General features: G+C 44.1%; 2 protein-coding genes across 2 annotated transcripts in view; one reads left to right on the top strand and one right to left on the bottom strand.

The window, feature by feature from the left end:
• The window catches only part of IFT140 (intraflagellar transport 140), a 205,630-nt gene extending 190,619 nt beyond the window's left edge, over positions 1 to 15,011 (bottom strand). The window contains exons 1-2 of the mRNA XM_073636682.1: positions 14,873 to 15,011; positions 818 to 992 (exon numbers count right to left, since the gene is read on the bottom strand). Coding sequence (XP_073492783.1) covers positions 818 to 964 — 147 coding nt within the window. The 5' untranslated portion in view covers positions 965 to 992; positions 14,873 to 15,011. The remainder of the gene's footprint in view (positions 1 to 817; positions 993 to 14,872) is intronic.
• Positions 15,012 to 22,480: 7,469 nt separating this feature from the next.
• The window catches only part of CRAMP1 (cramped chromatin regulator homolog 1), a 101,267-nt gene continuing 99,141 nt past the window's right edge, over positions 22,481 to 24,606 (top strand). Inside the window, exon 1 of the mRNA XM_073636680.1 lies at positions 22,481 to 22,724. The gene's annotated coding sequence lies outside the window, so the exon portion shown is untranslated. The remainder of the gene's footprint in view (positions 22,725 to 24,606) is intronic.

Below are 24,606 nucleotides of genomic sequence, written 5' to 3'. Positions count from 1 at the left end.
GATTTCCTTTCTATTACTTTTCTGGGGACAACCCAAAATTTGAGATTTCCTTTTACGTTCAATGATAATGTGTCAGGGCTGGGCTCAGCCCTTCCTTTTAAGAGCTGGTCGCTCAGCTGTGGGCTTATTGCCAGCTCCCATCTCTCTCCACAGTTACTCAGCTGTTGATATCCTGCTCATCAATCCTGCCTACTTAAGCCGTTCAGCCCAGTGGATCTCAGCCTTCGCCTTGGTCAACATCACAGAGACATTCTCCTGCATTCCTGTTTAAAGACTTGCTTTGTTGACATCCCTTCTGGCTCCAGATCCTGCTTGCTGTTCCACTACATTAATCCCTGACTTCTGGCTTGGCTGACTATCCGTTCCGGTTACTGAACTTTGGCTATGTTTTGACTACGTTTGTTCTTTTTTACTTTTATTATTAAACAAGTGTGATTTAACTGTACTTCTGTCTCGGTCTGATTTCATGGTTTCTGACATAATGGTAAACAGGACTAATAGAGAGGGTGAATCTCCCTAACTGGGGACACAGACAGCAATACAAACTGACAGGGGTTCTAATCCATCACCACTCTATCCATAACGAAAAAAAAAGCTTTTGCCTTTTTGTGCGGGTTGTGGTGTGTCAGTGAACACCTTATAGAAGCAGGGAGGTAAGGATTCTAAGAAATCTTGAGAAATCGTAGAAGAAATAAAGACTGCTCTTATGGTTGCAATGTTTTTTCACACTTTTTACATTACATTTCAAAACTATTAAACATGAGCTGCTATTTAATAGGCTACAAAAAGTAGTCGGTGCCACAGAAAAGGAACCTACCAGTTCACTGTAAACGTCCACACAACCTCCTGACAACGAGCTGATGGAAGCCACAGCCAGCAGAGCATGTTGACTGTGCCAAGAGATGTTTGATGGAGATGCTGCAGGGTTCGGGGATTCTATCCGATGGTCAAAATACACCGCCATGGTGAATGCACCTCCCGCAAGACCAGACCTGTGCAACACATATATTATTAGTGTGATCACGTACACATGAATGAATATTAAAAATAAAGGTTGTCACCTATTTATGGCTGATCTATTTAGATAAAAAAAAGCAAGTGCATCTCTCTATCTCATGAACAATAGACATATATACATTCTACAACATTACAAAGCTGTTATTTAAGTATAGTCTTCAGTCTCTGCCACGACACGACAGCACAGCTGTTGCAGTCATGTCACTATAAATAAACCAATTAAAGGAAAGCTGTAGCAGAATATGAAGGCTACTATTGCTAACCTTCTTACGGAAACACTAGTTGCATTAGGTACTCACAATGGACAAGCATGCAGCTATAAAAGTCAGAACTCCTGATCTGCATACTGTACTTGTTTAAGGCAAATTGCTTACAATGTACTAAAACCTTTGCATCAAAGTAAAAGCCAACAGTATGCCTAGGGGTGTACTGCATTTATGAAAAATGTGCAGTTATTTGTCCTATGAAACTGCATATGCATTTGCATAAATGGGGGCAAAAACAAACTTTATTGGGCTATTTTCATTCTAGGTCGAATGCTATTCTTCATACAGAATAAAGTAAATCAGGAAAATACCACATCATGACCACTAGATGGAGTGGACAATCGTAGTAAATGGGAATTTTTTTCCTATGATCATCATTTCCATCTAGCGGCCATAATGCGGTATTTTCCTGATTTATGCTACTCTCATAAATGAAAAAACTTTGACCGGCAGAGAAAATAGCCTAATGCCCCGTACACACGAGCGGAATGTCCGACAGAGAAAGTCCAACGGAAGCTTTTTATCGTCTATTCCGATCGTGTGTAGGCTTCATCGGACTTTCTTTTTCGAAAATTCTGACAGACCTAGAAATAGAACGTGTTCTAAATATTTCCAACAGAACCAATTCCTATCGGGAAAACCGCTCCTCTGTATGCTGTTCTGACGGACCAAAAACGACGCATGGTCTGAAGCAAGTACAAGACGGAAGCTATTGGCTACTGGCTATTACACTTCCTTTTTCTAGTCCCGTCGTACGTGTTGTCTTTCACCTCGTTCTGGACAGTTGGACTTTGGGTTGACCGTGTGTAGGCAAGACCGCTTGAATGGAATTCCGTCGGAGTTCCGTCGGAGAAACCTTCAAAGTTTATTCTGACGGCAAAACCGGTCGTGTGTACGCGGCATAATACATTTGTTATGCCCCCATTTGAACAGAAAAAATGTACATGCAGTTTCATAGGATGAATACCTCTGCAAACATTTTTTATAATATTTTTTATATAACGACACTTTCCCTGGGGGCACCCGTACAGGCTCGCTCCTGAAGTCCCGCTGCTGCGTCCATTGACACAGACAGCGGAACTCGGCCCCCGCGCCCTCCCCCATGCTCCCGTGCCACCAGATTTGATTGACAGCAGTGGGAGCCAATTGCTCCCACCGCTATCAATCTGTCCAATGAGGAGAAACACAGCGGCAGGAGCCGCTGCACTCTTGCACATCGCTGGATCGGATGGGCTAAGGTAAGAAAAAGGGGGGTTCTGGGGGCAGCTGCAGCAAAGAAGGTTTTCCACCTTTAATAATCTTGTACAGAATGCAAAATTCTATATTAAGCCTCATAAATAACACATTTTACACAACATTTCTGTATATGCTTTACTGCATATACAGACTGATTTTACTGTTGTGGGTTTAGTAACACTTTAAAGAGGACCCCCATTTTGTGATCTGGAGTTATTGTGCCCAGTGATAATTTAACTGACACACTGAAGATTTGTGTCCAATGCTTCGCTTTTACCTTTCTTTGAGCAGTACACTAAGGGCAGCCTTTGTATTACTTAAGTACAGTGGAACCTTGGATTATGAGCATAATCCGTTCCAGGAGAATGCTTGTAATACAAGGCACTCGCATATCAAAGCGAGTTTCCCCATAGAAGTCAATGGAAATGAAGATAATTTGTTCCTCATTGACTTCTATTGCATGCAATACCGCATGTGGCCAGAGGTGGGGGGGGCGCCAGAGAGCCTCGGAAATACTTGGGGACAGTTCGGCTGAACTCGAAAAAGCCTCGGAAAGGCTCGGAAACACTCGGGAACGGAGTATTTCCGAGTGATTCTGAGTATTTCCGAACGGCTCCGAACCGTTATGAGTGTCACCGGCGCCCCCGCACCTTTGGCCAAATGCGGTACTGCACACCCCATTAGCTTGAGTTCAGCTCGCTTTGCGAGACAACACTCGCAAACTGAGTCAGAATTTAAAAAAAACAGTTGCTCGTCTTTCAAAGCGCTCGTTAACCGCGTTACTCGTTAACCAAGGTTCCACTGTACAGGTTTTCTTTAAAGAGTTATATAATCTCACGGCGCTTCAGAAAAGATCAGGTAGATCAATGGTATATTTCACAACCATATGATCAATAATCTTCAGCATCCAAATATCATCCTGGCCGGCAGTTCTTGTAAGAGATAGGATGGTCTGGTATTACAAACAAAAACAGAAAAAACACTGCACTGGCCTCGTAAAGCACCCCAGAAACTCGTGGAGCTTATGATCTTTGCTGTCTATCACTGTGATGTCACAACAAGGTAATAAGTGGAGAAGTGCATCACTGGGATGCAACAAAGCACAGAAAAATGGCATTCAGTTAGGCCCTTTGCACACAGGGTCTGTCTAGAAGCAATATGTCCACCCTGGCATTTTAGTGTTCCCAGGAGGGATTAATGCCACGTCCAGCCCCACTGCAGGCAGCCTGCCAAAGTCTATAGTAGGCCACAGACAAGCTAAATGTTGTAACGGATGGTACCCAAGCCTGGGGTCCTATTAGTTCAGGGACAAAGGTCTGTAATGCAGAAGACCTGCTTTACGGACCTTCATCCCTGAATGCAGAGGTCCCTAAATGTGGGTACCACTCGGCATTCAGGCCCATCCAGCCGCAGCCTGTTGTAGACTTTGACAGGCTGCCTGCAGCAGGGCTGGATGCCGCACCTGTCCCTTCCAGCGCACAATAAAAACCCTAGGAGGGACGCATTGCTTCTAGAAGGCCCCGTGTACAAGGGCCTTAGGGTTTCATCTAAATTTAAAGCAGAAACAAGCCAAAATGTGAACTGTGTATGGCTAACTTAACCAATTAAGGACCGGGCCTATTTTTCAGACTTGTTTACAAGTTGAAATCATTTTTTTTTTGCTAGAAAATTACTTAGAACACCAAACATTATATATATTTTTTTCAGACACCCTAGAGTATAAAATGGCGGCCAGTGCAATACTTTACTTCACACCGTATTTGCACAGCGGTCTTACAAGTGCAATTTTGCCACGCTTCAAAATTGCGCCCGCTCATGGAATGGCGACAAACTTTGACCCTTAAAAATCTCCATAGGCGACGTTTCAACATTTCTACAGGTTACCAGTTTTGAGTTACAGTACTTCCTAGTGCTAGAAGTATTGCTCTCGCTCTAACGATCATGGCGATACCTAACATGTGTGGTTTGAACACCGTTTTCATATGCGGACGCGACTTACGTATGCGTGTGCTTCTGCGTGCAAGCTCGGCGGGACGGGGCGCTTTAAATTTTTTCTTTTTTTTTCTTATTTATTTTACTTTTTATTTTTTTACATTGACATTGTCCTTTAAAAAAAAAATTGGGTCACTTTTATTCCTATTACATGAAATGTAAACATCCCTTATAATAGAAAAAAGCATGACAGGACCTCTTAAATATGAGATCTGACGTCAAAAAGACCTCAGATCTAACATTTACACTAAAATACAATAAAAAAAAATAATGAAATGTCTTTTTTTTTTTTGAAAAAAAAAAAAAAACATTTCCCCTCTAAGACCACTGGGCGGAAGAGATGTTTGACGTCCCTTCCGCCATCCAATGGTGTGGAGCCGAGCAGGGGCCATCTTTCCCTCACTCGGCATCCAGCCTGTGAGGAGAGAGGACCTGATCGTCTCCGCCACTACCGACGGCTCAGGTAAGCGGTGGAGACCACCGGAACACGGAGGGCCATCTTCCGCCCCATTTTTGTCTGAAACTGGACCGCCCACTGTTGAAGAGGATACCGGGGTTATGGCAGCTATATGCTGCCATAACAATGGTATTCCACTTCAAACAGCCGACATACAACTGCGGCGGGAGGTCCTAGTAGTTAAAGTAGAACTATAGGCAAAACTCTTTTTTCTTCTTTTTTTTTTTTTAAGGAAGGGTTATAACCCCTATCAGATTTTTTTCGCCATCTGTGTCCCATTGTGGAGATTTCCCTTCGCTTCCTGTCCCATAGTCAAACAGGAAGTGAGATGAAATCCCTGCAAATTAAGGGAATTCCATGGGGACCCCCAGGTCAACAGAATTAGTGTCCCCATTGGAAGATTTCCCCTCTATTACTTTTCTGGGGACAACCCAAAATTTGGAAATTTTCTTTTACTTCCACTTTCAATGATAATGGTAAACAGGTCAAATAGAGAGGATCCTGTTTTTAAAAATGTTGCCTTTAGTTATACTTTAATCAGATCTTTTTATCTTCCTTTGATACTAAATGAGGGTCCACCACAGTGTCCCGGGGGGGGGGGGGGGTCCCATGATAACCCTTATGCCTCGTACACACGATTGGACATCCTGACAACAAAACCGTGGATTTTTTTCCCGACGGATATTGGCTCAAACTTGTCTTGCATACACACGGTCACACAAATGTTGTTGGAAATTCCGATCGGCAAGAACGCGGTGACATACAACACGTACGATGAGCCGAGAAAAATGAAGTTCAATAGCCAGTGCGGCTCTTCTGCTTGATTCCGAGCATGCGTGGACTTTTGTGCGTCCGACTTGTGTACACACGCTCGGAATTTCCGAAACAAAGTTTGATGTCGGAAAATTTGAGAACCTGCTCTCAAACATTTGTTGTCGGAAATTCTGACAGCAAATGTCCGATGGAGCATACACACAGTCTGAATTTCCGACAACAAGCTCACATCCATTTCCTGTCGGAAAATCCGACCGTGTGTGCGAGGCATAAGGATACCAATAAGGACCACTAACCTACTGAAATACATGATTGCAAAATTAGAGAAAAGCATCAAGATTTTAAAAACACAATTTCTCAACGCAAGATTCCGAGTACCAGGATTTGCACATACGAGGTGTGTCTAAAAAGTTTGGTGAATGGTCTGTTATCTCAACGGCAACATGGGCCGGGTGCACGCAAATGCACATGGCTATCCAAAGACAAAATCGAGAAGCTTCACCTAGCGTGGAGTACACGTGATTGTCGGGATAAACCCGCTGCGGGAAGTGGAACGTGTGAGAGGTACGGCCACAGTGCAATGGAGCAAAGAGTGAACATCAAGTTCTGCTATAAATTGTTGGAAGTACAAAATGTTGGTGCAAGCGTACGGGAGGGAAGCCATGAGCAGAAAATGTGTTTACGACTTGTTCAAAAGTTTTCGGGATGGGAAGGAAACAACTGAGGATGAGCCACGTTTGGGTCGGCTGTCGACAAGCAGAACCCCAGACACAATCACACGAGTGCGAGAAATGCTGGCACAAGACCGGAGTCTGACTCTACGATTGATGGCGGAGAAATTGGGCATTAGCAAGGACACGCACCATCATCCGTGAAGATTTGGGTAAGCGGAAGATCTGTTGGTGTGTGCCGCAGAAACTGACAAACAGAAAGCAAAATGGATGGAAACCTCTGGAGATTTCATTACCAATTGTGACACGGCTCCATCCTTTCTGCGAACCATCATCACAGGGGATGAGACCTAGTGCTACCAGTTCGGCCTGGAATCTAAGCGGGTAACGATGGAATTACGTTCACCGTCTCCCCCACCTGAACAGCACCATGAAAGGCGCAGGTTTTGCGGACGTGGCGGCAATCCAACAAAGTTCTGCGATCGATTCCTAAAGTGGCTTTTGACAATTTCCAGAAGTTTTATGAACTTTGCCAAAAGCGTGTTGTGAAGGATGGCAATTATTTTGAAGGCCAATAAAGATCGTATTTATCGGAGTATAACACGCACTTTTTTCCCCTTAAAATCGGGGGAAAATCGCGGGTGCGTGTTATACGCCGATCCCCTGCGATCCCCCACTGATTTAGCGGACCGCGATTTGAAAATGGCGCCGCCGGCGCCGAAATACACAGAGCCAGTCCTCGGCTCTTCTCGGCCACTTTCGGCTTCACTCGAGCGCCGCCCAAACCTAGCCGAGTGTACTTGGCTAGGTTCAGCTAGCTCCGCTCACAGTCACGCCCATCCCGGGCGGGACTACGAGTGGAGCCGAAAGTGAACGAGAGCCGCCGAGAAGAGCCGAGGACCGGCTCTGTGTATTTCGGCGCCGACGGCGCCATCTTCAAACTGCAGTGACACTGACATGTCACTGCAGTTTAACTGCAGCCTGGGCAAGGCTGCAAAAGGACACAGACAAAGCTGCAGATAAGCACTGGCAAAGCTGCAAGGCTGCAAATGGACACTGATAAGGCTGCAAATGACTGCAAGGCTGCAAATGACACTGGACAAGCATGCAGATGGACGCTGTGCAAGGCTGCATTGATGGGCATTTAAATGTAAGTTTTTTTCCTTAAAACATTTTTTTCCTTAAAATTCCCTCCTAAACTTGGGGTGCGTGTTATACGCCGGCGCGTGTTATATGCCGATAAATACGGTAATTTGTTTGTATTTGCTGTTTTGTTTGTTTTCTGATACTATTCACCAAACTTTTTAGACACACCTCGTACATTCTAATCTATGCAGTAAAAGCTGGAGTGGAACCATCAAGAACTGAGTCCAGACAGGTATACAATATATCAGTTCCCTATCACAGGTATAATCCTGCATTTGTGACTACCATGATTTATTAATATTTGTATGTTATGAATTGATCATGGGATGGGACAATAAGCTCGTCCTTCCCTCCACAACAGAATTCTTTGCATTTTTTCGTAGCATACACCTACCTTAACCTGTAACTTTCCTTTGTTCTCAGTGACATTAGAGATTCATTGTGTAAGGACTTTCATACTGATGTGTGTTTTGACAGATAAGTAGTTTAAAGTGGAACTAATGTCTAAAATAGAAAAACAAAACTGTGAGCAAGCAGGCTCTTTATTGCAGAAGATTCAAGCAATGTCTCTCCTGCAGTAAATTAAACCTACCTGCTTGCTTGTGGTCTACCTTACAATGTACACCGAGCTCTGTATACGCAGCTCAGTTTACATTCTGATGTACTGCCAAAGTGCCCTGCACATGCTAAGAGTGACATCGCTCTGCACCAGCCAAGTAAGATAGGCGAAAATCGGCATCTGGAAGAAGCTGGGTAGAAGATGCTGGTGAGGGACCTTGGACTGCTGTAGCATAGGTACACTATATTACCAAAAGAATCAGGACACCTGCCTTCACACACGTGGACTTCAATGGCATCCCAGTCTTAGTCTGTAGGGTTCAATATTGAGTTGGCCCACCCTTTGCAGTATAACAGCTTCAACTCTTCTGGGAAGGCTGTCCACAAGATTTAGGAGCGTGTCTAATGCCGCGTACACACGATCGGAATTTCTGTCCGAAAAAACTTGGATGGTTTTTCCGACGGAATTCCGCTCAAGCTTGCCTTGCATACACGCGGTCACACAAAAGTGCTCTGAACTTTCGACCGTCAAGAACGCGGTGACGTACAACGCTACGACGAGCTGAGCATTAAAGTTCATGTGTGTGTAAAGGCAGGCATCCCAATACTTTTGGTAATATAGTGTATATAAATATTGCGTACTTTAGTTCTACTTTATAGTGACAGTAATTTCTAGTTTAGAAAAAAAAAATCTATTTAAATATGTATTCTCAACTCAAAAAAGTACCTTCTATTGATCTCAACCTCCTCTAAGACCCCATACACACTATACAACTTTTGTTATCTGATTTCCTTTAGATTTAAGAAACTCTTATTCCCCGTACACACAATCAAAAATTCCGCCAGCAAAAGTCGGATGTGAGCTTTTGGTCAGAAATTCCGACCGTGTGTATGCTCCACAGGACTTTTGCTGGCAGAATTCCAGGCAGCAAAAGATTGAGAGCATGTTCTCTATTTTTCGGTTGGAAAAAGTTCATATCCGAAAATGTGTTTGTCTGTATGCAATTCGGACGCGAAAAAAAATCACGCATGCTCGGAAGCATTGAACTTCATTTTCTCGGCTCGTCGTAGTGTTGTACGTCACCGCGTTCTTGACGGTCGAAAGTTCAGAGAACTTTTGTGTGACCGTGTGTATGCAAGGCAAGCTTGAGCGGAATTCCGTCGGAAAAATCATCCAAGTTTTTTTCTGATGGAATTTCTGATCGTATGTACACGGCATTAGGGTTTGACCTCATATTATATGGTTTTGGTAAACCTGAAAGAAACAAAAATCTACAGAAAATTGTATAGTGTGTATCCAGCTTTAATCTTCAATTTTATTGTAGGGACAGTTGCTGTCCTCTCAACCACCAGATCTCACATGCCGTTTCCCACAGTGTTCATGTTAAAGACTTGACAGTTGACAATTACCAAATAAACTTTCAGTTAAAATGTATTATGTTCTGATGCACCTAGGATGTATTTCATTGATTTAAACTAAAATTTCAGTTGGGCTTTAACTGCTTGCTGACCAGCTCCCGTCATTATACTGCGGCACGAATCGTCTTAAGTGTACATCGGCCACTTTAAGAGCTATAGGGGGTGCCCGTGTCGTGACGCCGGAGCCGATGCGCGTGGCTGGCGGCCGTGATGTCTGCCGGCCACCCGCAATCGCTCCACGGAGAGCCAGAATGGGGATCTGTGTATGTAAATACACAGATCCCCGTTCTGACAGGGGAGTAGAGAGGAAGATCTGCAGTTTCTAGTGAACAGGAACAGCGATCTCTCTCCTTCTCCAATCAGTCCCCTCCTGCCACAGTTAGAAACACTCCCTAGGGAACATTTAACCCCTTGATCGCCCCACAGTGTTAACCCCTTCCCTGCCCATGACATTTATACAGTAATCAGTGGCTATTTTTAGCTCTGATCGCTGTATAAATGTCAATGGTCCCAAAAAAGTGTCCGATCTGTCCGCTGCAATGTCGCAGTCCTGCTAAAAAAATCACATTTTGCAGCCATTACTAGTAAAAAATAAACAAATAATAAAAATGCCATAAATCTATCCCCTATTTTGCAGATGCTATAACTTTTGCACAAACCAATCAATGTACCCTTTTTGCGATTTTTTACACCAAAAATATGTAGAAGAATACATATTGGCCTAAACTGATGAAGACATTTTTTTGGGGATATTTATTATAGCAAAAAGTAAAAAATATATTTTTTTTTTTCAAAATTGTCGCTCTTTTTTTGTTTATAGCACAAAAATAAAAAACCGCAAAGGTAATCAAATACCACCGAAAGAAAGCTCTATTTGTGGGAAAAAAAAGGACGTCTATTTTGTTTGGGTACAACAGCGCACGACCGCGCAATTGTCAGTTAAATCTACGCAGTGCCATATCGCAAAAAATGGCCTGTTTAATAAGAGGGCAAATCCTTCCGATCCTTAAGTGGTTAAAGTAGAACTAAACTCTCCTATCCTTTTCAGCCAAGGAAGCAAAAATTTTAAGCCTCGTACACACGCTTATGCCGCGTACACACGAGCGGATTTTCTGTCGGAAAGAACTTGGATGGTTTTTCTGACGGAATTCCGCTCAAGCTTGCCTTGCATACACTTTCGACCGTCAAGAACTTGGTGACGTACAACACTACGACGAGCCGAGAAAATGAACTTCAGTGCTTCCGAGGATGCGTCGAATTGTTTCCAAGCATGCGTAGGAATTTTGCACGTCGGAATTTGTACAGACGAACGCATTTTCGGATAGGAACTTTTTCCGACCGAAAAATTGAGAACCTGCTCTCAATCTTTTGCTGGCAGGAATTCCGCCAGCAAAAGTCCGATGAAGCATACACACGGGCGCATTTTCCGACCAAAAGCGCTCATCGGTCTTTTGCTGGCCGAATTTCCGATCGTGTGTACGCGGCACTAGATTTTCGGACGACCGAACGTCTGTTTTTTGTGGCATGCTAGTCTCATGTCGAAAGTGAAGAGATTACTCACCAGACGAAAATTTTCGTACAACAGAATACAACGTCAGAAGTGACGTAATGTGGTGAATAGTTTTGTATGTATTTTTTCGTTTCTGAACATGCCTAGTCTTGCTCTTACGGTTTTTTTTTTCGTACGAAAACCGTACTAATGAAACGAAAATCGGACGTTGAGTTCACATCCGACAAAAATTTTATAGTCTGCACACCTAGCTTTTGTCAGACGAAAAAGCGAAATCGGCTGTCGAAAGCACCGTACTAACGATCCGAAAATCGGCAGACAGCTCGTCGTACAAATTTTTTCATCCGATTTTCGGATCGTGTGTACGGGACTTTACTGTTGGACCTTCAACTGCCATGATGCTGCACATGTCATCAGTTATGACACCAGACATTTAATGGTTTGACAGTTTAGATGAGTGCACAAGAGAATGTGACAGTTATCAATCCCTGTATTTTTAAAACCGTTAAATTGATAAGTTTAGTTCCGCTTTATGATGGAATATTTAAATTTATGGATAGGGCCAATCATAACTGGTACTTTTATAAACTGAAAAAATGGCATCCAAGAGCAATATAGAGATTTTTGCCTCTAAAATGAGCTCTCTGTTAATAGGGGAACTACAAGTCACTCCATATATTACTGTAGCAGAGAATGCTGGGAGCTATAGTCCCATGGACATTGACAGTCTTTGGTCAACCATGCACTAAATCTTAAAGGCATAGTTCACCTTTACCAAAAAACTGCCAATGCAGATAATGGACATCTGTAGATAAAAAACAACCTGGGCAGCTTTGACCAAAGTTGAATAATGCCCTTGTTATAGGTGTAGACCATTCTTCCTGAAGCCTGTATGAAAAACTCCCAGAGATCGCATCTTCCCATCCTCCCTTGTTGCTAGGATGTTGCTAAGAGACTCCTAGCTGTTTCTGTTCACCTCCAATATCAGAGGAGTGAGCTCTCAAATGCTGAGCTCAGAGTTACTGAATTAAAGGGGAGGAATGCCCTGTACACACGGTCGTACATTGATCGGACATACCGACAACAAAATCCATGGATTTTTTCCAACGGATGTTTGCTCAAACTTGTCTTGCATACACACGGTCACACAAAGTTATCGGAAAATCTGATCATTCTGAACGCGGTGACGTAAAACACGTACGTCAGGACTACAAACGGGGCAGTAGCCAATAGCTTTCGTCTCTTAATTTATTCTGAGCACGCGTGGCACTTTGTGCGTCGGATTTGTGTACACACGATCGGAATTTCCAACGGATTTTGTTGTCGGAAAATTTTATAGCCTGCTCTCAAACTTTGTGTGTCTGAAATTCCTATGGAAAATGTGTGATGAAGCCCACACACGGTCGGAATTTCCGACAACACGGTCCTATCACACATTTTCCATCGGAAAATCCTATCGCGTGTACAGGGCAGAAGAGCATGTGAGGGGGTTGAATCAGAGAAAAAGCTCAATACTGTGATGGTGGAGGTGAACAGAAAACTAGGAGTCATTGAGCAACGTCCCAGCAACAAGGCAGGATGGGAATGATACAATGTCTGGGAGTTTTTCCATACAGGTTTCAGGAGGTACTTACCTAAATGGCTTAAATGTATGGCAAAGGCCTTATTCATCTTTTGATCAAAGCTGCACAGTTTGCTTTTATTTATAGACCCCTCTTATCTGCATAGACAGTGTTTTTGATAAAGTTGAACTATGCCTTTAAAGTATAAATAAAGGCAAAACTTTTTTTGTTTTTTTTTTTTTGTTTTTTTTGGATAAAGTAGAGAGGGATTAGACCACCTGGCAGGTTTTTATTGCTGTCTGTGCCCCCATTGTCCTGTTTACCATTATCATTGAAAGCGAAAATGAAAGAAAATCCAAAATTTTGGGTTCTCCCCAGAAAGGTAATAGAGGGGAAATCTTCCAATGGAGACACTAGTGTCCATTAAGGAAGTCCCTTAATTTGCAAGGATTTCCTCTCACTTCCTGTTTGGCTCTGGAACACAAAGTGAAGGGAGATCTCCTCAATGGGACACAGATGGTAAAAAAAAAAAAAACAATCTGACAGGGGTTATAACCCTCCCTTACTCTATCCAAAATGAAAAAAAAAGGTTTTGCCTATAGTTCTATTTTAAGTTAGCCACACACTGTGCACATTTTGTCTGGTTTCTGAAGAACAGGTCAAACTTCTATTAGTGGATGCCCCTACCAGCCCCGCTACATTTGACAAAAGTTGATCATTCGATCGACTTTTGTGGAAGGACCCGGCTGGAATTTTGCGGGATGCTAAGAAAAGTCCTGCAAGCAGCATCTTTGGAGACGAGTTGGGAGCGCTGTATTTAGCGCTCCTAAAACGCCCTGCCCATTGGAATGAATGGGCAGTGCTTCGGAAGCGCCGCAACACCGGAGTTTTTAACCCCTTCTTTGCAGTTAAAATCGCCCCGCTAGTGGCCTGAAAAGCGCTGCTAAAACGAGCGGCGCTTTAGTGCTAATGTGGCTGTAGGTGGGAAAGGGGTCTTAAGATCGGACTTTCCGACAACAAAACCGTGGAATTTTGTTGGCTCCAACTTGTCTTGCATACACACGGCCACACAAATGTTGGCCAACAATTACAAAACGTAGTGATGTACAAGACGTATGACAAGCCAATAAACAGGAAGTTCAATAGTCATGTGATATCTCCATTACATGTTAGTTTTACAAGACCGAGCGCGTCCGGCTCGTCCTTGATTCCGAGCATGCGTGTTTGTACTTTGGACTTTTGTTTGGACTTGTCAACACAGGATCGGAAAGTCCGACAACATACATTTGTTGGTGGAAAATTTGAGAACATGCTAGCCAACATTTGTTGGCGGAAAGTCCGACAACAATTGTCTGATGGAGCGTACACACGGTCAGACTTACCGCCAACAAGCTCACATCCAACATTTCCCATCGGAAAATCCAATTATGTGTACGCGGCATTAGGGTCTATTTGCACCACAACGTGTGCTATAAACGCAGGTTAATGGATGTGCGTTGCGTTTCAGCACTTCTCTCTTCATTTCATGCAAAGGGTTCACAGCAGGGATGAGCTCAGGTGGGTTTGGATCTTACTCGGAGTTGTCCCGCCAGGTAGCCATCACTGCAGTCCACCAATCATATGCTGCCGGGGCATTCCCCCGCCCCACAGTCACACGTATATATGCTCCTTGTATATGGGGAATGCCTCGGCCACTTATGATTGGCCGGCTGCAGTGACGGCTTACTCTGATTAGTTAGGACTAGGATCCAGACACACCTGAGCTCATCCCTAGTCTCTGGCATGGAGGAGGAGCCAGACTTGCGCTGGACTGTTGTTTTCCTGTGCGCTGATGCGCAATGCACTGACGCACGTTAGTCACACATTACACAGAAATAAAGTTGGGTTTGATCTACTTTTTTTCCCCCCAAACCAGCAGATATCATCGCATCGCAGCGGTAAGACTCGCTCCCAATCACTCGCCTTATTTTTTTTACAGGCTCTTGCACTGGCCTGCGTTGAAAAAAAAGCGCATCTGATGTGAATGGACTGAATGATATCTCATTCCTGGCTTCACAAAGTCTGTCCCAGGCAGAAAATAAACTGCAACTACCAGTCCAGCTGAGAGCCAATGATATCCTATACAGCCAGGCATCCCATAAAGGAGCACACACAGCCTGGTACTGGCCTAGGGTGATCTAACACGCCCTATTACCCCCCAGCTCCGATCTAATCCATAGCTCATCCTTCCCCGGTTCCCAATTCCCCCCACACCACCGTCTTACCCCGTCGGCCGGCTCCTTTTATTATTTTCCTCCCGTAAGGCTTCTACTCCTGTGCCAGGCCGCTTCGCTTCCCGTTGCCCTGACAACGGGCCAGGCAGTCACATGACCCGAAAGCACCAACCCTGGCTTTCCTATTGGCAGCGCGCTGACCCGAACTGAACGAGCGCTTCCGAAGAGTTCCGGAACTTACCGAACAGCGCTCGTGTTTTTCCGGAGAGAAAAAAAAAGCCCTCCTGTGAGGGATTATTACTTCCTGTGTTGCAGAATGCATGTCTGGGAGATACAAATATAATATAAAAACGTCCAATAAAATACTTTCTGTCATGTATAAAGTGTATCTAAAGCCTAAACATTTTTGTTTAGTTTTGGAGAGTTTAGGGAATGATAAAGCAGCCATGTTAGCGGGAATTCAAAATATAAAAAGGTCCTTTTTTAGAGAGTTGGTGGCCCATGTGTACTGCGGCTTCCCCTCCATTCCAGGCCTACAGCCCCTGTCAGTGCCCCCGCTGTCCACCGTGGTTCCTTCCTCCAAACCCTTACCTCAGTAAGAACATAAGGGCCTGAGGGAAGAGCCATTGGCTGAGACAGGGGACGCTGACAACCAACGCTCCTCGTAATGTAGAATGATGAAGACACTTCATCCCTGGAACAACATGGAGGTAGGACAGATGCTGCCGAAGAGGTGAGTATAAAACCCATTCTATTACAGGAACCCTTCGATTTTTAGCATCTCTTGGCACTTTATTACGCCTATCAGCTCTGTTTTTTTTTATTTAGTTATTGTTCTTTAAGCTGTGTATCGTTCTTCGGAAATTAACCTTCACTTCCTGTCCTGGAGACACAACAGGAAGTGAGAAGAAAATTATGGGATATACTTTTGTATGCAGCTGTATAATAGTCTATGAGACATCTCCGACGGCTGCCTATAGCAGCGCAAATATCTGGTGAGTATAGCGTGCTGTATGCATGTAAACATTTTTGGTAACATTTAGACTTCATGTATACGGCCATACAGGGGCTGTACAGAGTCCATACAGCTTGTAGAGCCAGCATAATCTGTCTCCTGGGGACCACAGCTGCCACATACAGCCACCCATTGAGATAAACTACAAAATCCATCTATCTACACTATATTGTCAAAAGTATTGAGACGCCTGCCTTTACACACACATGAACTTTAATGGCATCCCAGTCTTAATCCGTAGGGTTCAATCAGGGGTGGCTCATCCATTAGGGGCAGCACAGTGGTGTAGTGGGTAGCACTCTCACCTAGCAGCAACAGGCTCACTGGTTCAAATCCTGACCACGACACCATCTGCCTGGAGGTTGCATGTTCTCCCTTTACCAGCGCGGGTTTCATCCCACACTCCAAAAGACATGCTGGTAGGTTAATCAGATCCTGTCTCATCAGGACCCTCCATGGTAAAGGACCATGCTATATCAAGATTCAACCCAACTCATTAAGGGCACATGGGTGCCACCCCTCCCCCATCCATGCATCCAAGACACCGGTGCATGGACAATCTGCGCTCTAATTCATCCCAAAAGGTGTTCCAAGGAAGCCTGGTAGAAGATGCTGGTGAGGGACCTCACAGACATTGGACTGTTGAAGCATAGGTAAGTATAGTTTAGTGACAGTAAATTCTATTAAAAAAAATCTATTCAAGTTTGTATACTCAACTCAAAAAGTTCCTTCTATTGATCTCAACCTCCTTTAAATCTCCATTTTTTTGTAGGGACAGTTGCTGCCCTCTCAACCCCCAGACATCACATGCTGTTTCCCACACTGCCATGTGTGAGATTTGACAGTTGACAATTAAAGTTAAAGTGGTGTTCCGGCCGAAATTATACTTTTTAAATAAAAATACCCCTATAATACACAAGCTTAATGTATTCTAGTAAAGTTAGTCTGTAAACTACGGTCTGTTTTGTTAGTTTATAGCAGTAGTTTGTTATTTTATAAACTTACAGCAGGCCGTGGCCATCTTAAGTCTGGGCATCTGAAGCCAGACTGTATTTCTTCCTGGATCTCATCCTTGCAGATCTCGCACATGCTCAGTGCAGCACAAGCAGTGTAATAGGTTTCAGGTCAGGTTTCCATAGCAACGGCAGTGTCAGAGGAAGTTGCCGCCCCTTCCCAGAAGGCATTCCTAACAGGAAATGATGCGATGGGCCGTGGCCAGGGAAGAGGAAGCGAAAAATGAATACAGCAGATATACAGTAAGTGCTGAGAAAATTTTTTTTAAAATATCCAATTCGTTTACAGTGCACAGTTTAGTGAGGGATGCTGAAGAGTTTTAAAAGTGGGTGGAACTCCACTTTAAAAGACCAACTGAATTTTCAGTTAAAATGTATTTTGTTCTGATACACCCACTTCAATACCGGGCACTTTCCCCCCTTCCTGCCCAGGCCAATTTTCAACTTTTAGCGCTGTCCCTTTTCAAATGACAATTTCGCGATCATGCTACACTGTACCCAAACAACATTTTTATAATTTTGCTCCCACAGATAGAGCTTTCTTTTGGTGGTATTTGATCACCTCTGGGATTTTTATTTTCTGCTAAACATATAAAAAAAAAACAGAACATTTTTGAAAAAAAAAGTTTGTCTTTGTTTCTGTTACAAAACTTTGTAAATAAGTAAGTTTTCTCCTTCACTGATGGACACTGATGAGGCTGCACCGACGGGCACTGATAAGGCAGCACTAATGGGCACTGATGAGGTGATACCGATGAGGTGGCACTGATGGGCACTGATGATGGGCACTGATAGGTGGCACTGATATGCAGCACTAATGGACATTGATAGGTAGCACTAATGGGCACTGATAGGTGACACTGGGCACTGAAAGGTGGCACTGATTGGCACTGATAGGTGGCACTGATGGGCACTGATGGATAGCACTGATGTACACTAATAGATGGCACTGATGGGCATCACTGATATGGAGGCACTGGCAGGCATTAGTGAGGGGCACTGATTGGCATCATTTGTGGGCACTGATTGGCATCCCTGGTGGCCATGGGTGGCATACCTGGTGGTCACAAGTGGTGGGCATCCCTGGTGGTCCTGGTGGCATCCCTGGTGGTCCTAGGTGGGCATCCTCGGGGGGGGGGGGGGGGGGGGCTGCGCTGATAATCAATCAGCGCAGACCCCCCTGTCAGGGGAGCAGCCGATCGGCTCTCCTCTACTCGCTTCTGACAGATGCGAGTGAGGAAAAGCTGATACATGTCTTTTGCTGTTTACACCATTATCAGCTCTGATTGGACACAGCTGATCACATGGTAAAGAGTCTCCATCAGAGACTCTTTACCTAGATCGGAGTTGCGGTGAGTCAGACTGATACGGCGCACCACAGATCGCCGCACCAAAGATCGCCGCACTGTGCGCCGGTTCGTCATCCTAATCACGTCATATGACGTCCGGTCAGGATAACTAAACCACGTCATATTGCTATATGGCGAGTGGGAAGTGGTTAAACTGAAATTTCAGTTGGGCTTTAAAGTGGAACTAAACCCTCCTATCCTTTTCAGCCAAGGAAGCTGCCATCTAATGCAGGCCATACATCGGTCGAATTCTCTTTAGAGAACAAATTTCCTTTAAAAAATCAGAAATGTGCTTTTTTGTGATCTGATGGTGCCACCATTGATTTCGAAATTCAACCAACCAACCCTTCAATTTCACCTCATGTTGCTACAAAGAAGAATTTTTGTGGCCGGGAATCTTCTTTTCTTTCCAGGTCACAACTCATGAATATTTCTTTTTTGGTACAATGTTTTTATTGAAATTTAAAGAGAACAAATGCAAAGTTCCCATGCAGGGAATATGAGCATTAGACACTGTGCAAAATTTCACGCAAAAAACACAGGAAATAATGTCATAGGGTGTGAACTATGAACTAACAAAGACCCTACGGCCAAGGCTGGGGTTCAAGGCTAAATTCCTGAGCCCACAGACTCGGGGGCTAAGGTGGGTGAAGAGAGCGGACTTGTCCGCTAAAAGAGGATTAACAAATCTAGACTTAAAAAGAGAAAAAGATGTGGGGGGATAATAGAGGGAGAAAACGGGAAGGAGATTCAAGGAGCAGGAGGGAAAAAAAGGGTAATGGGGGGAAAGAGGGGCATAGGAGGGGAGTGGGGCACATTTCTTTTCCGATTATATTTCTCGCATGATTCTCCCATCATTGACTAGAAAATCGTTTGTTTTTCAAAAAATTTCCAACATGCCCGATCACTCAAATTCGATGGCCGCTGCTGCAGCCCACTAATGGTGCGAAATTAGAACGAGAATTCTTAGATACAATTTTCAAAAGAACATTTTTCAGAATTTGACCCGTGTATGACCGGCTTTAGCGTCTGTTTGATCTTCAACTGCCATGATGCTGCACATGAGATCAGTTATGACACCAGACATTTGATGGTTTGACAATTTAGATGAGTGCACAAGCGAATGTGACAGTTCTTCTGGAAAGAAGAGTCTGCAATTATTGCAAAGTCTAGATGTGCAAAGCTAGTAGAGACATATCCCAACAGACTAAAGGCTGTAGTTAAAGCAAAATGTGGTCCAACAAAATACTGACACAAGGGGGTGATCCTTTTTCCAACTGTTTTTGAATTTTTTATATATTTTTTCCTGGCATATTGGTGTTGGATGTTATAAGAAACAAAAATGGTGTTTGTCTTCATTTCAGCCTGCAAAGCAACAAAATGTGATTATTTTAAAGGTGGGGCGGGGGGTGATTCTTTTCTTCTTTTCTTTACCCACTGTATGCAGGGGCGCGTATCTACCATTTGGCAGCATTTTTCAGGGGGGTGGCGCCATCCCCAGGCAGAAGGGCAGAGGTGGCTCTTTACTCACTTTTTCTTTCGGTGGTTCTTCTTCAGCTGCAGACATCACACCCCATTATCGTTTTTTAGAGCCGGTGGTTGGCTCTCTTATAATAGCAATTGGAGCAGTTTATTAACTGCTCAACTGCTTTTACAAGCCTTCTACGGCTCTCTCGAGCTCCCCTGCCCCATTGGGAGACCCGAGTGACCAGCTGGCTTGTCCATCGGCTGGCCGGACAGCCAACTAAAGCCGGGATCGGCTTTGATCGGCTGTTCGTAACAGTAAACCGGAAAAGATGACATACCATCACTTCAGGTTTACTCGGAAACCATTGGCGCCAGATTTTTAAAAATCTAAAGCATTCAAAAACACTGATCTTGGTGTTTTGAATGCTTTTAAGGGCAGAGGAGGGATTTTTGTCTTTAGATTTACCAAAACCCGATAATATGAGGCAAACCTTAAGAATTTCCATTTGTATGCAATCAGGCAGACCCTTGCACTACATGGTTTTGGTAAACCTGAAGACAAACATCTGCAGAAGATCTAATAGTGTGTATGGGGCTTTACAGACTCCAGATCTCTCAATAAAGAGGACCTTTCACATGCCTATTGCTGTCACAAGGATGTTTACATTCCTTGTGACAGCAATAAAAGTGATCGGAAAATTTTATTTTTTAAAGCAGCAGTGTAAAAATAAAAAAATAAAAAAAAGTATAATTAACCACTTGCCGCCCGCCCTATTACCAAATGACGGCGGCAAAGTGGTTTGATATTCCTGACTGGACGTCATATGACATGATCAGGAATATCTAGCCGCTGCGCGCCCCTGGGGGCGCGCATCGCGGCGATCGTTGTTGCGGGGTGTCTGTCTGACACCCTGCAACACCGATCTAGATAAAGAGTCTCCGACGGAGACTCTTTACCACGTGATCAGCCATGTCCAATCACGGCTGATCACGATATAAATAGAAAGAGCCAGTGATCGGCTTTTCCTCACTCGCGTCTGACAGACGCGAGTAGAGGAGAGCCGATCGGCTGCTCTCCTGACAGGGGGGTCTGTGCTGATTGTTTATCAGCACAGCCCCCCCTCGGATCCTACCCAGGACCACCAGGGAAGTTGCCCAGGACCACCAGGGAAGCCATCCACACTGGACCACCAGCTAGGCCCCTAGACCCCCAGGGAAATGCCACTGTGTGCCCAGGCAGCTGCCAATCTGTGCCCACTTCAATGCCTACCACTGCCAGTGCCACCAGGGATGCCCATCAGTGCCGCGTATCAGTGCCACGTATAAGTGCCCAGCAGTGCCGCCAATCAGTGCCGCCTATCAGCGCCACCCTATCAGTGCCCAGCAGTGCCGCCTTTCATTGCCCATCAGTGTCGCCTATCAGTGCCAACCAGTGCCACCCATCAGTGCCCATCAGTGCCGCCTATCAATGCCCATCAGTGCTGCATATGAGTGCCACCCATCAGTGCCGTCTACCAGTGCCCATCAGTGCCGCATATCAGTGCCCATCGTCAGTGCCCGTCAGTGCCCGCTCATTGGTGCCACCTCATCGGTGCTGCCGTATCAGTGCCCGTCAGTGCCGCCTTATCAGTGCCCATCAGTGAAAGAGAAAACTTACTTATTTACAATTTTTTTTAACAGAAACAAAAGCAAAACTTTTATTTTTTTCAAAATTTTTGGTCTTTTTTTATTTGTTTAGCAAAAAATAAAAACCGCAGAGGTGATCAAATACCACCAAAAGAAAGGTCTATTTGTGGCAACAAAATGATAAAAATTTAGTTTGGGTACAGTGTTGTATGATCGCGCAATTGTCATTCAAACTGCGATAGCACTGAAAGCGGAAAATTGGTCTGGGCAGGAAGGTGTCTAAGTGCCCAGTATTGAAGTGGTTAAAAAAAAAAAATGTAAAGTGTCCCCGTGCCTGTGCGCAAAGGTGAACGCATATTTCCTCCCGCAAATAACGATCGTTCCACATGTGAGATATCACCGCAAACCTCAGATCATGCTCAGTAATTCTATATATGGCACGCGGACGAATCACGCCTCAGGGTCTGATTAGGAAGCCGCAGCTGATCACTGCGAACGAGTGCAGCTTCCCCATCTGACCCTGAGACAAGAGCAGTATACACTCTTGGGGCAAATTTAAATGGGTGGGGGTTGCCTGGGGCAATGCAAAACCAGAATACAACACTGATTATATGTGATCAGGTAGCTTCTTTTTATTTCTTAAATGTACATATGTGATCAGGGAGTCTGTATTTTTATTTTGTTTACATACATGTATACCCTACAGTTTATATTAAGCATCCCTTTTAAACAGAAGATGAAAACTAGCAGCGATCTGTGAAATCAGGACGATCAAGGCAGCAAGGACACTGTGATGTTGGATAACTGTCCTTCAATAAAACATGCCCCATACCGTACACTGGAAAAACAAAGTGGAAGTTGTCACTGTTTGAATGACAGCCAGCTTCCGGCACGCCCATCTACATCAATCAAATCTCCAACAGCCAATAGAATCCCGAGGGAGGGAAGCTGCCGCAGACAGACGAGTTCACTTTTGAAACCTTCTCTTCCACTGGATAACCTCCCCAGCCAATCCGCGCTTTCCTTCCCTGCCCACTGACATCACACGGCCCGTCCCTACGCGCCCATGACTCTTTGCGCTGCTCTAGCGTTGCGCGTTCCGATTGGCGACCCTTCCGCAAGCACCGCCCTCCCCAGCGAACCGACCAACCCGTGCGTTTGTTTGGGTTGCGAGGGGCGTGACTTGTTTTGGCAGGCAGGCTTGGCGCGGGTTGTTGTCAGATGCGGACGCAGGTTGGGAAGAGGGAGGTCGGCACCCGGGTCTGAAGGAGCTTTGGGCCGGGCCCGGTGACATTGGATCTGTATTATCGCACCTTAGATGTCCGCTGGAGCACACCAGGCGCTACCCTCATAGGCCTGAGGGCCAGGGCTGTCAGTTCTGCTGAGGATAAGGGGAGCTGCAGCAGGCCCTTCCATCATCCTGAATGCTGCAGGTAAGACCTGTGTCCCTCCACCCATTAGACTTGCATGGTCTTCAGCAACATGGGTTGTCCCAGCATGTGTGGCACTACAAGTCCCAGCAAGATGCTAGCAAAAGGAGACCTGCTATGTGATTAGTGAACTCAGGCAGCCTCTGGGTTGCTGCAGCTATTACTGCCCCACTCCTATACCCAGAGGATGGGGGACATGCTGCTGTCTTATCTGCACAGCTGTCAGGGTGACAAATGCCTTCCATCACACCTTTATGTCACTTCCCTGTCCATGCTGCAGTGTGATCAGCAGTGCTGGACTCTTCCTATTGACCTGTCACACCTGTCAGCATGCTGCAGTCTGGTATCCAACAGTTCTTTCAGTTCCAGGTGCCATTTAGATAGTAAATAGAAGGGGGTGATCAAGCTTTACATCCCTCCATTCAGTGTCACAATATACAGGACGTGATCCCCCACCCTCAACACAAGTGGGTCTCTATAGAGGAAACAGGTGCTGCAGGGGAGTGATGGCTGACAGCAGCTGTAGTCTGCTGGAAATCCTTATCTGCTCTATTCATCCAATAACAATCTTCTTATAGTCCTGAAAAGAAGGGTCGTGGCTGTGCTTTTATTTGCCTCGCCCAGTGTTTGTATCGTGTATTGATATAGAATGTATCTATTGATTTCCTAGTGATCAGCTTGTCCTGTGGCTGCTGATCAATAATCTGCAATCAGGAAGGCAGCAAGCTCCAATATCTTCTTCTGTTATAAGCTTCATCATCTCTGCTCATCATGATTCTTCCTAGTGTGCAGAATGATATATAATCATAAAAATGATACATAATAATAAATCATACCATTTATAATACTCTCCTCTGCTGTAATTCAATTCTTCATTTGGTTATGTGTTGATTTTACAACATAGATCTGATCTGTAGATATTACTGATTGTCTACAAATGTCTGTAACAGAATATTTATTTTCTGGAATATATATTTATGACAGTTACTTTTTCAGTTCCTTTGTTTTACCTGTGATGATCCTGATGCCTGTTTGATATAAAAACATTGTATTGTTTACATTATATCAGATGGCAGCATGTGACTTCTTCTTACCTGTGTTACCTGTCTGCTGTCAATGTGTCTGATCCCAGTGTTTTATTTTATCATTGTTGATTTCAGTATCTTCTCAATGGTGTTGATCTCTTGTTGACATTTATTGTTAATCTCAGTGTGTTATGAATGTTGATCAGTGTTTTTTATCATTGAATGGTGATCTCAATGTTTTCTTATGAATGTTTATATGGTGATCTCAGTGGTTTCATCTCAACCTGTTTTCTTCAATGATGTTGATCCCCTTTTTAAAAAAAAAAATATTATTGATCGTGTGTGTGTGTGTGTGTGTGTGTTTTTCTTATTTTTATGAATGTTGATCTCAGTGTGTGTTGTATTAATGTTGATCAGTGTTTTCTCAATGCGGTTAATCATCCCTCCTTTTGCATTAGTATACATCTCAGTGTTTTTCTCAATCTTACTTTTTTATTTTCCTTTAATGTTGTATTTTTGTATCATTAATGTTGATCTCAGTGTGTTTTTGTTTTTTTATTAGCGTTTTTTATTTGATGTTGATAAGTGTTTCTTCTTTAATGATTGTCTCAGTGTGTGTGTGCTTTGTTCATCAGTGTTTTCTCAATGAAGTTGATTCCCTTTTTTTCCCATTAGTGTAGATCTGTTTTTTTTTCTTAATGATCTTTTATCATTAATATTGATATCATGTGTTTGTGTTTCTTTGTGCTTTTTTTATTTGATGATTGTTTTCTTCTTTCTAAAGTTGATCAGTGTTATCCTTCTTGAGTGTTTTCCTCACTGAGGTTGATCCTTTCTGCATTAGTATAGATCTCAGTATA

Source organism: Aquarana catesbeiana, linkage group LG06 (assembly GCF_042186555.1).
Source record: "Aquarana catesbeiana isolate 2022-GZ linkage group LG06, ASM4218655v1, whole genome shotgun sequence".
Classification (NCBI taxonomy): domain Eukaryota; kingdom Metazoa; phylum Chordata; class Amphibia; order Anura; family Ranidae; genus Aquarana; species Aquarana catesbeiana.
The sequence above is the reverse complement of the archived record's forward strand: the minus strand, read 5'-3'. Positions and strand labels throughout refer to the sequence as shown.